Genomic DNA, 15,694 nt, shown 5'->3' with positions numbered 1-15,694 from the left:
AAGGCTAAGAGTTCTAGGGAGCATGCTTCGGCGCCCCCGGGCAAAGACCCTAGAACCTTAGACTCCTTTGGGAGGAAGGCCTACCATTCTTCTATGCTCGTGGCCAAAATTCAGTCGTACCAGCTCTACACGAGCATACATATGCGGAACAATGTGCGGCAGTTGGCGGGCTTGGTTGATGCTCTTCCCCCTGAGCAGGCCAAGCCTTTTCAGGAGGTGGTCAGGCAGCTGAAGGCGTGCAGAAAATTCCTGGCCAGAGGGGTGTATGACACCTTTGATGTTGCGTCCAGGGCCGCTGCTCAAGGTGTGGTGATGCGCAGGCTCTCATGGCTGCGTGCCGCCGACCTGGAGAATAGACTCCAGCAGCGGATTGCGGACTCGCCTTGCCGTGCGGATAACATTTTTGGAGAGAAGGTCGAACAGGTGGTAGAGCATCTCCACCAGCGGGACACCACATTCGACAAGTTCTCCCGCCGGCAGCCTTCAGCCTCTACCTCTACAGGTAGAAGATTTTTTGGGGGAAGGAAGACTGTTCCCTATGCTTCTGGTAAGCGTAGGTACAATCCTCCTTCTCGACAGCCTGCGGCCCAGGCTAAGCCCCAGCGCGCTCGCTCTCGCCAGCAGCGTGCGCCTCAGCAAGGCCCCGCGGCTCCCCAGCAAAAGCAAGGGGCGAGCTTTTGACTGGCTCCAGCAGAGCATAGCCGACATCCAAGTGTCAGTGCCGGGCGACCTGCCAGTCGGGGGGAGGTTGAAAGCTTTTCACCAAAGGTGGCCTCTCATAACCTCCGACCAGTGGGTTCTTCAAATAGTCCGGCAAGGATACACCCTCAATTTGGCCTCAAAACCTCCAAATTGTCCACCGGGAGCTCAGTCTTAAGCTTCCAGCACAGGCAGGTACTTGCAGAGGAACTCTCCGCCCTTCTCAGCGCCAATGCAGTCGAGCCCGTGCCATCCGGGCAAGAAGGGCTGGGATTCTATTCCAGGTACTTCCTTGTGGAAAAGAAAACAGGGGGGATGCGTCCCATCCTAGACCTAAGGGCCCTGAACAAATATCTCGTAAAAGAAAAGTTCAGGATGCTTTCCCTGGGCACCCTTCTCCCCATGATTCAGCAAAACGATTGGCTATGCTCTCTGGACTTGAAGGATGCCTACACACACATCCCGATACTGCCAGCTCACAGACAGTATCTGCGATTTCAGTTGGGCACACGCCACTTCCAGTACTGTGTGCTACCCTTTGGGCTCGCCTCTGTGCCCAGGGTGTTCACAAAGTGCCTAGCTGTGGTAGCAGCGGCACTTCGCAGGCTGGGGGTGCACGTGTTCCCATATCTCGACGATTGGCTGGTGAAGAACACATCCGAGGCAGGAGCCCTGCAGTCCGTGCAGATGACTATTCGCCTCCTGGAGCTACGGGGGTTTGTGATAAATTATCCAAAGTCCCATCTTCTCCCAGTGCAGAAACTCGAATTCATAGGAGCTCTGCTGGATTCTCGGACGGCTCGCGCCTATCTCCCAGAGACGAGGGCCAACAACTTGTTGTCCCTCGTCTCGCGGGTGCGAGCGTCCCAGCAGATCACAGCTCGGCAGATGTTGAGATTGCTGGGCCACATGGCCTCCACAGTTCATGTGACTCCCATGGCCCGTCTTCACATGAGATCTGCTCAATGGACCCTAGCCTCCCAGTGGTATCAGGCTGCTGGGGGTCTAGAAGACGTGATCCACCTGTCCACGAGTTTTCTCGAATCCCTGTATTGGTGGACAATCTGGTCCAATTTGACTCTGGGACGTCCTTTCCAAATTCCTCAGCCACAAAAAGTGCTGACAACGGATGCGTCTCTCCTGGGATGGGGAGCTCATGTCGATGGGCTTCACACCCAAGGAAGCTGGTCCCTCCAGGAACGCGGTCTACAGATCAATCTCCTGGAGTTGCGAGCGATCTGGAACGCTCTGAAGGCTTTCAGAGATCGGCTGTCCCATCAAATTATCCAAATTCAGACAGACAACCAGGTTGCCATGTACTATGTCAACAAGCAGGGGGGCACCGGATCTCGCCCCCTGTGTCAGGAAGCCGTCAGCATGTGGCTCTGGGCTCGCCGTCTCGGCATGGTGCTCCAAGCCACATATCTGGCAGGCGTAAACAACAGTCTGGCCGACAGACTGAGCAGGATTATGCAACCTCACGAGTGGTCGCTCAACTCCAGAGTGGTGCGCCAGATCTTCCAAGCGTGGGGCACCCCCTTGGTGGATCTCTTCGCATCTCGAGTGAACCACAAAGTCCCTCAGTTCTGTTCCAGGCTTCAGGCCCCCGGCAGACTGGCATCGGATGCCTTCCTCCTGGATTGGGGGGAGGGCCTGCTGTATGCTTATCCTCCCATTCCTCTGGTGGGGAAGACTTTGTTGAAACTCAAGCAAGACCGAGGCACCATGATTCTGATTGCTCCTTTTTGGCCGCGTCAGATCTGGTTCCCTCTTCTTCTGGAGTTATCCTCCAAAGAACCGTGGAGATTGGAGTGTTTTCCGACCCTCATCACGCAGGACGAAGGGGCTCTTCTGCATCCCAGCCTCCGGTCCCTGGCTCTCATGGCCTGGATGTTGAGAGCGTAGACTTTGCCTCTTTGGGTCTGTCAGAGGGTGTCTCCCGCGTCTTGCTTGCTTCCAGGAAAGATTCCACTAAGAGGAGTTACTTCTTTCTGTGGAGGAGGTTTGCCGTCTGGTGTGACAGCAAGGCCCTAGCTCCTCGCTCTTGTCCTACACAGACCCTGCTTGAATACCTTCTGCACTTGTCTGAGTCTGGTCTCAAGACCAACTCTGTAAGAGTTCACCTTAGCGCAATCAGTGCATACCATTACCATGTGGAAGGTAAGCCGATCTCAGGACAGCCTTTAGTTGTTCGCTTCATGAGAGGTTTGCTTTTGTCAAAGCCCCCTGTCAAGCCTCCTACAGTGTCATGGGATCTCAATGTCGTTCTCACCCAGCTGATGAAACCTCCTTTTGAGCCACTGAATTCCTGCCATCTGAAGTACTTGACCTGGAAGGTCATTTTCTTGGTGGCAGTTACTTCAGCTCGTAGAGTCAGTGAGCTTCAGGCCCTGGTAGCCCAGGCCCCTTACACCAAATTTCATCATAACAGAGTAGTCCTCCGCACTCACCCTAAGTTCTTGCCAAAGGTCGTGTCGGAGTTCCATCTGAACCAGTCAATTGTCTTGCCAACATTCTTTCCCCGTCCTCATTCCTGCCCTGCTGAACGTCAGCTGCACACATTGGACTGCAAGAGAGCATTGGCCTTCTATCTGGAGCGGACACAGCCCCACAGACAGTCCGCCCAATTGTTTGTTTCTTTTGATCCCAATAGGAGGGGAGTGGCTGTAGGGAAACGCACCATATCCAATTGGCTAGCAGATTGCATTTCCTTCACTTACGCCCAGGCGGGGCTGGCTCTTGAGGGTCATGTCACGGCTCATAATGTTAGAGCCATGGCTGCGTCGGTAGCCCACTTGAAGTCAGCCTCCATTGAAGAAATTTGCAAAGCTGCGACGTGGTCATCTATCCACACATTCACATCTCATTACTGCCTGCAGCAGGATACCCGACGCGACAGTCGGTTCGGGCAGTCAGTTCTTCAGAACCTGTTTGGGCTTTAGGATCCAACTCCACCCCCCGAGGGCCCTGTTTGTTCTGTTCCAGGCTGCACTCTCAGTTAGTTGGTAAATTTTTTAGGTCAATCTCAGTTATGTCCTCGCCGTTGCGAGGCCCAATTGACCATGGTTGTTGTTTTGAGTGAGCCTGGGGGCTAGGGATACCCCATCAGTGAGAACAAGCAGCCTGCTTGTCCTCGGAGAAAGCGAATGCTACATACCTGTAGAAGGTATTCTCCGAGGACAGCAGGCTGATTGTTCTCACAAACCCGCCCGCCTACCCGTTGGAGTTGTGTCTTCCCTTGAAGTGTATTGTCTTGCTACATACTGGACTGGCCGGCTCGAGCCGGTTTCGGGCGGGAAGACGGCCGCGCGGGCGCGCGAGGACTAGCAAAGGACTTTGCTAGAGAAGTTTCCGATTGGAGGGGCTGCCGTGGACGTCACCCATCAGTGAGAACAATCAGCCTGCTGTCCTCGGAGAATACCTTCTACAGGTATGTAGCATTCGCTTTTTTATAGTGTGTAAATGTGGCTCATTCAGTCTCTTCCTTTCTCTCAGTGAGCATTTAAACGTGTTTTTCTCTCTCCCCCCCCCCCCCCCCAGCTAAAATGAATACATTCCTCTCACACACTGTTCCTGCCAGGGCAAATTGGTAGATACATTCCTCTTTTCTCTCTCAGTTTACTCTCAGAGAATAATTCCATGGTCATGTGTTGGGCTTTTCCATTCCTGTCCACCCTGGATCTCTCTGTAGAGGGGTCCCTTGGGACCCTGGTGGTTTTTTGGCTCCAGAGCTTGACCCAGTTGGTTAAGCAGCTCTGCACAGATCCCCTCTTGAGACCTAACCCTAACCCTCACCTTAACCCTAACCCTCATCCTCTTGTTGGGGACCTTGAGATCTGCAGAGGCCCTGTTTGGGGGTCCTCAGCACTGTGGAATGGATCAGTTAGTTCCAAAGGAAATGGATGAGGACTCAGGTCCTTGGGCTCCCAGTCCCCCCATGGACTCCGTTTCCGAGAATCCTCCCTGTTGGGGAGGCTGTGGAGGAGCAGTCCCATGAGTTCTGGCTTCTTGTCATGAAGAACTGTCTTGTCTCTTAGACAAGGTTGGGAGTCTTTGGCTGTGCTTAAGCCTCCCACAGCAGTCTCCTCGCAGCCCTGAAGCATTTTCTGCTAAGGCCGTCATCTGCTTAATGAAGGCAGAGTGGGAGTCCCTGGATGGTCCCCTCGAGATTGCCGGGGCTCCTATACTTTCGCTTAGGAGGTTGAGAAGTGTTGGATTTTCATGAGAGTGGACGCCCTGGTTGCGGCGGTCACACAGGTGAGTGCAGTACCTTTCCAAGGGGGCTTGCCCTTTTGAGAGCTCCATAAAAAGAATGTGGAGCAGCAGCTCTGCCTGGCCTTTTCAGTGTGGGATCTAGCTTTCAGGCTGCTGTTTGTGGTGGTTACGTAGCTCCATGCTGCATTGGTTCCAGCGGTTGCAGGAGTCCCTGAAGATTTCTCGCATGGATCTGCTATAGACTTTTTGGGTGGACATCCTATACAATATGGTCAATCTGGCTTCCCGCTCAGTGGCAGCGGCGGGGATTGCTGTTGGTTGTGGCTTCACTACTGGGTGTGGTGTCCAAGAAGATTTAGAGTCAGCTGCCCTTAGGCGGCGCTTGCTCTTTGGTGATGACTTGGAAAAGTTGAAGGATATGGGGGAGGCGTGGCTCTCTGTTTCCCTGAACTGTGGCAAGAGTATGCAGCGATACTTAGCCTTGAGGGGGGTCAGGCTGCTTTAGGTCCACTTGGTACTATTCGGCCCAGATGGGGGCAGAGTAGGTCCTTTAAGCAGGAGTCTTTCAAAGCCCCAAGCGAGCTGGGTTCTCAGGTCCCTCAGGCAGGACCGCAGCTATTTGACCTGCCCAATGGGGGTAAAGTGGGCCCCTCGTTTCCAGTGGCTGTCTCTCTTCTACGATGAGTGGGTCCACATCACTTCAGATCAGGAGATTCTGGAGGTAGTTGAGAGAGAGTGCTCCATGGAGTTTACCTCTCTGAGGGAACAGATGGCTGCTTTCAGATTTCCGGGGAAGGGCATTTCTCTGGCTTTGCTTAGAGAGGTAGCTCAGACTCTGAAGGGGGTGACATCTGCACCCCCTTCTTTTGGCCTTCCTTTCCTTCTTGGGACCTCATTCTGGCCTCTGGGCACTGTCCGAGGCACCATGGCTTCCAGTAAGGATCTTACCCTCAAGACAGTGTTTTTGATGGCCATCACCTCTGCTAGGAGGGTTTCAAAATTGCAGGCCCTGTCATATCGGGATCCCTATCTCTCCTCAGAAGATTTCTTGTCCTTGTGCATGGTGCAGTCCTTTCTTCCAAAGGTGATATCTCCATTCCATGTGAAACAGGAGTTTTGTTTGTCCTCCATAGCAGCACAGGGACTGTCACCAGAGGGTCAGAGGCTTCACAAGCTGGATGTCTGGAGGATGTTGCTCAGGTACCTTGAGGCAAAAGGGTTTTGTCTATCGGACCACCTCTTTGTACGTTTCCATGGCTCTTGGAAGGGCTAGGCGACCTTGAAGGCCTCCACTGCGAGGTGGATTACAGTGGCTTTTGAGTCCTCTTATATTGGCAAGAATTGTCCAGGTCCTCAAGGGCTCAAAGCCCATTCTGCTAGGGCTCAGGCCTCTTGCCGGGCAGATGACCGATCAGTATCCCCTGAGGAGATGTTGAGGACAGTGATTTGGTCGTCACTTCATTGCTTTGCTAAGCTCTACAGATTGGACGTGCTGGCCAGAGCCCACCCTGATTTTGGTAACGCCGTCATTCGGGGGGGGGGGGGGGGGGGGCTTGTCTTCCCTCACCCAATAGATCTGCGTCGATACATCCCATTGGTTCAGAGCAGTGGAGCTGATGCTAAGAAAGGAGAAATTGTCTTACCTTTTAATTTTCTTTTCTTTAGTCAGTGACACCATTCTGAAGACCTGGCCCAGGATTCTGGCTGTGCTCTGTACTTCCTTTATAGTGCTTCAAAAAAAAAAAAAAAAAAAACCACACCAAACAAACAATTTTGTGATTGGCAGCCATACAGATTCCCGTGTTATGGCTATATCCTGGTATACGCAGGGTAGCGAGTGCCACTCTGTGGTGCTTTGCTCTCTTGATTATCTTTGCAGCTGCAGGGGTTGATGGGGCATGGGTGCATTAAAAAGGGACCTTCTGCTGCTTGGAAGATGCTTATTGGATTGTTCCATGGAGCACCTCTGCTTATGTTGGTGATGTCCTTGGCAGAATTCAGTTTTCTGTACCTGCTTGTAGGAAGGGGTAATACCTATTGGTTCAGAACAGTGTTATTGACTAAATAAAAGAAAATTATCAGGTAAGACATAATTTCTCCTTTGCTTTTGTCCCATCTGTACACTGTAAGAGAAATACTTAAAGAGCTGGATCCTGTTGGAAATACACTGCACTTCCAACTTGGCAGCAAAGAAAGTTAGAAGTGACTAGTTTGGAGCACTGACATTATTTCAGGTTTTTTTTTTTTCCTTTCAATTGTAGGTCAAACTGGATTAAGGCTGTCCAGATGTGCAGCAAACCTCGAGAATTTGCCCTAGCGCTGGCTATACTAGAATGTGCAATTAAGCCAGTTGTCATGTTGCCAATCTGGCGGGATGCCCTAGGCCATACCAGGCAAGTCCAAATATTTTGTTGTTAATATTTTATTTTCATTTTAATCAAAGAAAACAAAGAGAAAGTAGCATACAATATCAATTTGAAATCAGATCAGACATGACTTATATGCAGTAGAACTCTTCTTAATCCCAAAAGTCGCAATATTTTTTTACTATAATCTAGAAAGGTAACATACCGTAGGATTTTACTGGCCCTGATAATGAAAATGGATCTGCATTCCTTTACAAATATTGGGACATGTTTACCAAAGGGCATTAAGCCCTTCATCCATACTAATGGGTACCATACGATGGTGTTAAGGTGTTCTGCAGTTATATGCCTGTTAGCATGAATGTTAGGGAAGTTTTCTGGAAGTTTTCATGAGTGTGAAAATGTCCTGCTAGCATGTACTGAGTAGCAGCTGAGTTAATGCTGGATCACCCAGTGCCTCCACTAAGTGCTCCTGCGTTAAATCCTAGCGGTTACCTCGCGCTAATGTCTACATTAGCACATGACCTGCATAACAAAATACTCTCAAAAAGAAAAATGTTAGATTTGAAGTTAACACGGCTAAAATCGGCATTAACTCCAAATCCTAATGCCCTTAGTAAACATGCTCTAAAGTGACTTAAGTATTCTAGGAAAATTAACATTCAAAAAATATTTGTTTGGGCAGAGTATAGCAGGTACTGCTTTATACTTTACTGGGCTCCTGTATCTGCTTTATGAGGAGCATTGCATTTTATTTTACCTTCTTTTCAGATTGCTCAGGATGACATCAATTGAAAGGGAAGAAAAAGAGAAGGTAAAAAAAAGGGAGAGAAAGCAGGAGGAAGAGGAAACCATGCAGCAGGCAACTTGGGTGAAATACACATTTCCTGTCAAACACCAGGTAATTTTGTACTGGCCAACTTGGTTCTTGGCTACTGTAAAATAGGTCATACCATGTGCTCATAACTACTAATAAAAATTTAATTCTATTGGGGTAAAATGTAGAATGACTAGACACTTGCCCTTTGGTCTTTTCCAGCATATCAGTCTAAGTATTGAACAGGAATCCCTAGGGTTAAACAGCACGTTTTTAAGATGAATAACAAAAATAATAAAAGCCACAGTTATGTTACATATTATTTAATACACTGAACTTATTTTTAACAGGTGTGGAAACAAAAAGGAGAGGAATACAGAGTGACAGGATATGGAGGGTGGAGCTGGATTAGTAAAACTCATGTCTATAGGTTTTTGCCTAAACTACCTGGAAATACCAATGTGAATTACAGAAAAGTATTTGAAGGTAGGTTCATATCATGTTAGTTCATTGATTTGATAGATAGCATGTTCTGAGGAGAGCCAGGTTTACTTCCACATTATTATTATTATTATTAGCATTTGTATAGCGCTACCAGACGCACACAGCGCTGAACACCTAATCTTGAGCTTATCTGAGTACCATTAACTGCACAGTAATCACTGGTTCAAAAGCCACACACTAGCAGGCTTCTGTCCCTCAACCAGAGCAGGATTGAAGATTGCTACAGTTAGGCTTCATGCCCAGGTGTCAGCAGCAACTCACTAGGCCAAAAACATAAACATGAACCCAGTAAGTAGACTTATAAAATACTGCAGATTTTCAAGTTATAGTTTTCAGTAGAAGCTAGAAGGTACTCCCTTTGGAGATAAACTCTTTATATAATGGAAATCAATTTTCCAGTTATAAGGATAGAATCCCAGGTAAACAGTCCAGGGTTAGGTGAGACAAGAACAAGTCTGTTGCCTTGCTAATTTCATTTTTAGGTGTCAGCAGTTAGTATTATTTGTACATTTGGAATTACTATGAAATATTTGTTGTAGGTAGAAGTAATAAAGATGTGGTAGAAAATCAGTGTGAATCTGATAGAAGCAAAAGCCCAGCACAAGTGAAGATCAAGACAGAAACTGGTAATCCAGAGAAAATAAAAAAAGATCCCGAGAACTCGGAAGAGAAGGAGCAATCTGAAATGGAAACGTCTAACTCCAAGCACAAAAAACAAGCCAAAGCTGGGGCCTTATGTAGTGAAGACAAGGAAGAAAGCATGGAAACAGATACAAAATTTACAGAAGACATAAATGGTACAGGTACTGTGTTTTATATACTGGAACCCTCAACTCATGAACCCTAAATCTGGAGACTAGGTGTTAGAGTGCAGTGAAATTGATTTCCCTTCCTTACCTTGCCCCCTCCTCCATCAGCTGTTGGAGCACCCCAATCCCCAGCAGACTGTAAAATTGAACCCAGGTTCCTCTACATGGAAGTTCAGATTTCTTCACTGAGTTAGTTGTTCCAAATAATATAATGAGTAGTTAAAGCCAAGATCACCATGCTTGTAAAATCAAATAATAAAGCTGATTAAGTGTTGTGTTTAGTTAATTCAATCAAATTTGGCCTGCTGATATTGTGGGAGCTCATAGGAAATTTGAAAGGAGTAGCATATTCCTTAGCGTCCCTCCGGATCGGACCAGGATTGGACTGATGGGTTGTGTATGCCTACCAGCAGGTGGAGACTCTCACCTGCTGGTAGGCATACACAACCCATCAGTCTAATCCTGGTCCGGAGGGACTAAAGGAAAGCAAATTAGCAAGTAAGATCTAATTTCTCCATCTGCAAAAGAAAAGCAGGTAAGAGCTTGTCTCCATGCAGTCATGTTATCACATGTGCAGCTAAAGGCACTATTGCTATCATGGCATAATGGACCTTATTAGATGCCAAGGCCTTGACATTTGTCATAATATCCCCCTTTTTATATGCCCTGTTGATAAAATATTTCTTCTGAAACTGTCTTCTTAATAAGGCCATTGATGAAATGTCTGTTGTTGGCAGGAGGAAAAGAAGAGAAATCCATCAAGGATGAGCCAATGGATGTGGAAGATATAAAAACAGAGTCATCTTTCAAAGAAGAACCACCACCTTTGGAAGTAGATTTAATCAATGTGAGTGAGGGCTTTCAACAGAGGACTTGGTACAAAAAGAAAGTAAGGACATCTAAATTAGATGGCCTGCTGGACAGGAGAATTAAACAGTTTACACTGGAAGAAAAACAGCGGCTTGAAAAAATGAAACTAGAGGCTACTGTTAAACAAATAGAAAGGGTATCTGCACTGTCAAAGGAGAATAAAGATGAAATTTCCTTACCAAAAACCAAGGATAGAAGTCAAGTTAGCTTACTTTGTCAAGGTAAAGTGGATCTTCCAATTAATAAGGTGGAAGATGCTAGTCAAAATTCACTTGATGGCAATACGTCCTCTGCTAAAGTCAGTGATTCTGTCCAGCCTCCCTCACCTTGCACAGATAAAATCTCAAAAACTGATGACTGCATAGCTAATGAAGCCTTGCCTCCAAGTACTGAGCAAAACCCTAAGAAAGCAAACTCTGATGAGAACAACACAGTTAGCAGCTCAGTGTTAACTCGGAGTACTTCTCTGCCTTCCCAAGATGAAGAACAGAAGTTCGTAGAAAAAAGAGAGAATACTGATCTTAGAGGAAACGGTGCAGAGGAAACGAATAACAGTGAAGTGTCTGAGAGAGAGAATGAAGCTCACTCTGAAGAGATTATGTCTAATAGTAATAAGCCAGTTTCTCAGACAGATTGTGAGCAACCCTTACGGCCTGTGGTAACTGAAAGTGGCAGTGGCCAGCATCTTACAAATGCCACTGTGGAAGCCACATCAAATGAAAAAACTGAAAATCAAGACAATGCTGTAAAAAGGAATTTTAGTTTAGGAAATGATACTGAACCAGTATGTCTAAAAAATGAGACAGATGAGGCACTTTCTCTGAAAGATATTAACCCTGGAAATAAAATTGTATTTAATCAAAAAGAAGTCCTTGAAGGTCAGGCGCCACTAGCACAAAAAACATTAAAGAAGGAAGCTCCTGATCAGCTGGTCAAGGACACCCAGAGTAATAATGTATTCAACTCTAAGATACTTGAAACCAATGGTGAAAAAACAAAGCAAGAGCCGAAGTTGGAAGCAAATTCTGCAAATAGATGTTTTGGTCAGATAAATTTTTCAGGATTTAGTGACCTCAAAAATGGAAAGGCTGAGGGCAAAGTAGATGAAGAGAATCTATACACATTACAAATTAATGGCAAGGATAAATTTAAGTTGTTAGCAAAAGATGGCTGTTTCATAGAAAATCTTTGCGAAGCAAAGGTAGGGATGGCTATCGAACCTAAGGTTAACAACATTAATAAAACCATGAATGAACGTGAAATTAAACCATTGAAAGAAGTTCTTACAAAGCCACTCATGAATGGAGACCTTACCATGGATGTTATCAGTGATAAAAGTAATTGTGATACTAAATTATGCAGACGGAGTCCCACAGAAGATGGTGATCATGATGAATGTAGAGGTAATAAAGACCATGCTCTGCACACAGGTAAATTATCCCGATGCACCATACATGCTGAAGAGAAACTGAAGTCCACCGAAGAGTCCAGTGCTTTGGAAGACTTAACATCGGAGTCCTTTTTTAAAAAGAACCATGTAACTAGTGAGGTAGAACAGATGGAAACTGAAGTGCCTCAGGTTTCGAAAACTGCTCCTTCACCTGTAACATCTGGAGAGGAATCCAGTTTGAGCAGTGACTTTATGGATCAGAATGGTCTTCTGATAGAAAGTAAGATTGAAAATGTCAATGGAGAAACTAAACTAAAAACGGTTGTCACCAAAGTAACTACCACAACTACTTCGACTGTTTCAACAGAGTCAAAAACTGTTGTTAAGATATCCGAAGTAGTGCCTTCGCAAGCAGAGAAAGAAACTGTGATGTCCTCCTCCGAGAGCTCTGCTGTTTCAACCATAACGACCACTACCACCACAGTTACTAAGGTTACCACACCTGTTACAAGCAGTAATGTTGACTCATTCTCTGTAAAAGAACAAAGTAAAACAGTGGTTACTGCAACCATGACAGATTCTTTGACTGCATCCACAGCAATGTTAGTGGCATCCATGACTGTAAGCAAAGAATACTCTACGAAAGACAAAGTAAAACTGATGAAGTTTTCAAGACCTAAAAAGACGCGTTCTGGAACCGCCTTACCCTCCTATCGAAAATTTGTTACCAAGAGTAGCAAAAAGAGTATCTTTGTGTTGCCCAATGATGATTTAAAGAAGTTATCTAGAAGAGCAGGGATCAGAGAGGTTCCTGGCTTCAGTTACAATGCAAAACCAGCTGTGGATATCTGGCCCTATCCTTCTCCAAGACCAACATTTGGTATCTCATGGAGGTATGTATTAGTTCCTTGGTATATAAGAAAAGGTGTTAAAAAGCATAAAACTAAGAATATGTGTGAAAACGTAAGAAATTAACAATCTCATCCTGTGTACTAGCGCATTTCCATACAGAACAAACCCATTTATATTAGGTTTTTGTCTAGCTGTATTCCTTGTTTCGTTGGTGTATGCTTCATTGTGAGTAGCAGTTTGTAACCCTTCATGTCTGACCTATACATATTAACCACACTGACCTTTTGTTGTTTCACCCAGTTTATAGTATAAAAATGTAAAGTCTTCTCTCTCTCCCAGGTTTTCTCCATTTGAGTTTCACTTTCTCTTAGTCAAGTTTTCTTAACTCTGACAATCATTATAGCCATGAGGAATTTTAAGTCTGACTTGTGATAGTAGATATCTGCACATAGCAGAACTGTCTTAAAGTGGATTTCCTGACATCCTATACACATAAGTTTAGATAAGGTTCCACTATAATGGATAAATCGCCTGTTGTGAAAAATTGAAGGGCAATGCAAAGTGATTTAAAATGCAGATTATTCACACATTTGTTTCTGTTTCACTAAGAAAGTAATTCATAACTGTTCCGTTCAGCCAGTGCGTGATGTATCCGTAGATTAGAGGTTCTCAACCCAGTCCTCGGGACACACCAAGCCAGTCTAGTTTTCAAAATACCCACAATGAATATGAGATAGATTGGAGGCAATACATTTAAATTTCTCATGCATATTCATTGTGGGTGTTCTGAAATCTTGACTGGCTGGGTGTGTTCCGAGTACTAGGTTGAGAACCCCTGCTTTTAGATACTTGTGACCCAGGTTAGTGAACTTTTTTTTTTTTTTTTTTTTTTTCTTTCATAATGAAAATACTACTATAGTCATACGTTGTATCTTATTTAGTTTTAAACTTTTTGAATCCAAAACTCTTAATACTACTACTACTATTTAGCATTTCTATAGCGCTACAAGGCATACGCAGCACTGCACAAACATAGAAGAAAGACAGTCCCTGCTCGAAGAGCTTACAATCTAATAGACAAAAAATAAAGTAATCAAATCAATTAATGTGAACGGGAAGGAAGAGAGGAGGGTAGGTGGAGGCGAGTGGTTACGAGTCAAAAGCAATGTTAAAGAGGTGGGCTTTCAGTCTAGATTTAAAGGTGGCCAAGGATGGGGCAAGACGTAGGGGCTCAGGAAGTTTATTCCAGGCGTAGGGTGCAGCGAGACAGAAGGCGCGAAGTCTGGAGTTGGCAGTAGTGGAGAAGGGAACAGATAAGAAGGATTTATCCATGGAGCGGAGTGCACGGGAAGGGGTGTAGGGAAGGACGAGTGTGGAGAGATACTGGGGAGCAGCAGAGTGAGTACATTTATAGGTTAGTAGAAGAAGTTTGAACAGGATGCGAAAACAGATAGGGAGCCAGTGAAGGGTCTTGAGGAGAGGGGTAGTATGAGTAAAGCGACCCTGGCATAAGATGAGACGGGCAGCAGAGTTAATAGTAATGAACAGCGATGAAAACATAGCAAATCGTCTCCATTAGTTTCTAACATGTTCCAATGAAATTTCCATCGTGTCCTGTAGATCAATCCAGAGACTTGTGGATTATGCCAATCTACCAGCAGGTGGAAATAGAATTGTCAGAGCTGTGTGTCAAATAGGGTACTGTTCAGCAGCCTCATTTTCAGTATTCTCTCTAGCAGGTAGGTGAACATAAGCTGTGCAGCTCTTAGATTGATTGTAGCTCCTGACCTGACACACAGGCCAAGTAGAACTTTGAGGTTGATGAGTCTCTTTGGGCTCAGGGGCATACCTGGTGGGGCTAGGTCCTTCCCTTTTCTCCTTTGGTTCAGCAACTACATATATTTTGAGTGTGCTTTAGTGTACAGAGTTGCAATCTCCTGCCTCTCTAAGTTAAAAAAAAAAAAAAAAAAGCCCAGGAGTGGAACCGAAAGCAAGCCTGATCTGGTGAGCAGCGTCGGGAGCTTGTGCTGCTTGCCCTTGCACTTCCTCTCAGAGCCCTCAGCTTCCCAACTTCATTGTGCAAGCTAACTCGGGAACCACTGTGGGGACTTCAGGGGAAGTTTTGGCAGGCTCCCCAGTGCTTCTCTCAACCCATGCTGTCATGGGCACCATCTTTAATGTCCTGGCATGTTTTTCAACTGCCAACCCGCTATTGGGGACTCAGCAGAGTGCTAGTTCTGGTACCACAGGACTTGGGACTGGCTGATTTGGTCAGTGGGGACACAGAAGCTTTTTATTCTCCGTTTTCTCTATAGCTTGTGGTGCTGATGCATAAGGCATTTTTGTTAAAGCAGTGTCTGGTTGCTCAACCTCCTTCTCCCCTGGGAATCCCTTCTGCTGTTCAGCCCAAGAGGGCACTTGTGCAGCTCCAGTGGGGTATTGGTGAAGTTTCTGTGGCCTCAGCATGGATTGGTTGGTCCTCTCTCTATGAGGTCTGGCCTCTTGTTCTCGGAAGAAGGAGAGCTCCCCTCTGGGGGGGGGGGGGGGGGGATGATCCCATGGCAGTTCAGCTCTTCTGCAAGGAGGACTTTGCCAGCTCTCGTTACATGGGCGTTGGAGGTGCTTAACATTTCTTTTCTGGATTCCCTTTCCTCAGAGGCTACCACTTACCCCATGATGTAGAGTATCAAGTGGCCTCCTAGGACCTTATATTCATGTTGCCACGAAGGTCCTTATTTTGGCCCAGTGGGACACCCCGGGTGCGGGGTTGATAGTGTTGCAGGCTATGGCTCAGCTGTATCCCCTGGACTCCTCCCTCTTCAGCTCTTTTGGTTCAGCTGTTGCTTATATTTTCAGTGTGCCTCAGTGCACAGGTTTTCAATCTCCTGACTCTAAGTAAAAAAAAAACAGCACAGAATCAAAACCGAAAGCAAGCCGGCAGCAGCGGTTTGAAGAGCCAGTAATTGGATTCAACAGTGAAGGTACCGAGCACGCAAAAGCAGAGGTAACGCTGATGAGGTGGCCAAATGGATATACACGGGTACACTTCTGTGAGGTCTAGAGATAAGAAACTGTCCTGGTTATATGAATGCGATGATCGATTGCAAGGTTTCCATCTAAAAATGTCTGACCTTGAGAGCCCTGTTGACATACTTGAGTACGAGAATGAGAC

At 46.2% G+C, this 15,694-nt stretch overlaps 1 protein-coding gene across 8 annotated transcripts in view; it reads left to right on the top strand.

The window, feature by feature from the left end:
• The window catches only part of BPTF (bromodomain PHD finger transcription factor), a 155,999-nt gene that overhangs the window by 77,063 nt on the left and 63,242 nt on the right, over positions 1-15,694 (top strand). For all 8 annotated transcript variants that reach the window (XM_030208442.1, XM_030208438.1, XM_030208443.1 and 5 more), the window contains 5 exons: positions 7,176-7,307; positions 8,052-8,181; positions 8,448-8,583; positions 9,141-9,404; positions 10,148-12,563. In XM_030208442.1, coding sequence (XP_030064302.1) covers positions 7,176-7,307; positions 8,052-8,181; positions 8,448-8,583; positions 9,141-9,404; positions 10,148-12,563 — 3,078 coding nt within the window. The remainder of the gene's footprint in view (positions 1-7,175; positions 7,308-8,051; positions 8,182-8,447; positions 8,584-9,140; positions 9,405-10,147; positions 12,564-15,694) is intronic.

The sequence above is a fragment of the Microcaecilia unicolor genome, chromosome 6 (genome assembly GCF_901765095.1).
Source record: "Microcaecilia unicolor chromosome 6, aMicUni1.1, whole genome shotgun sequence".
In the NCBI taxonomy this organism is placed as follows: domain Eukaryota; kingdom Metazoa; phylum Chordata; class Amphibia; order Gymnophiona; family Siphonopidae; genus Microcaecilia; species Microcaecilia unicolor.
This window is presented reverse-complemented; position numbering and strand designations above follow the sequence as displayed.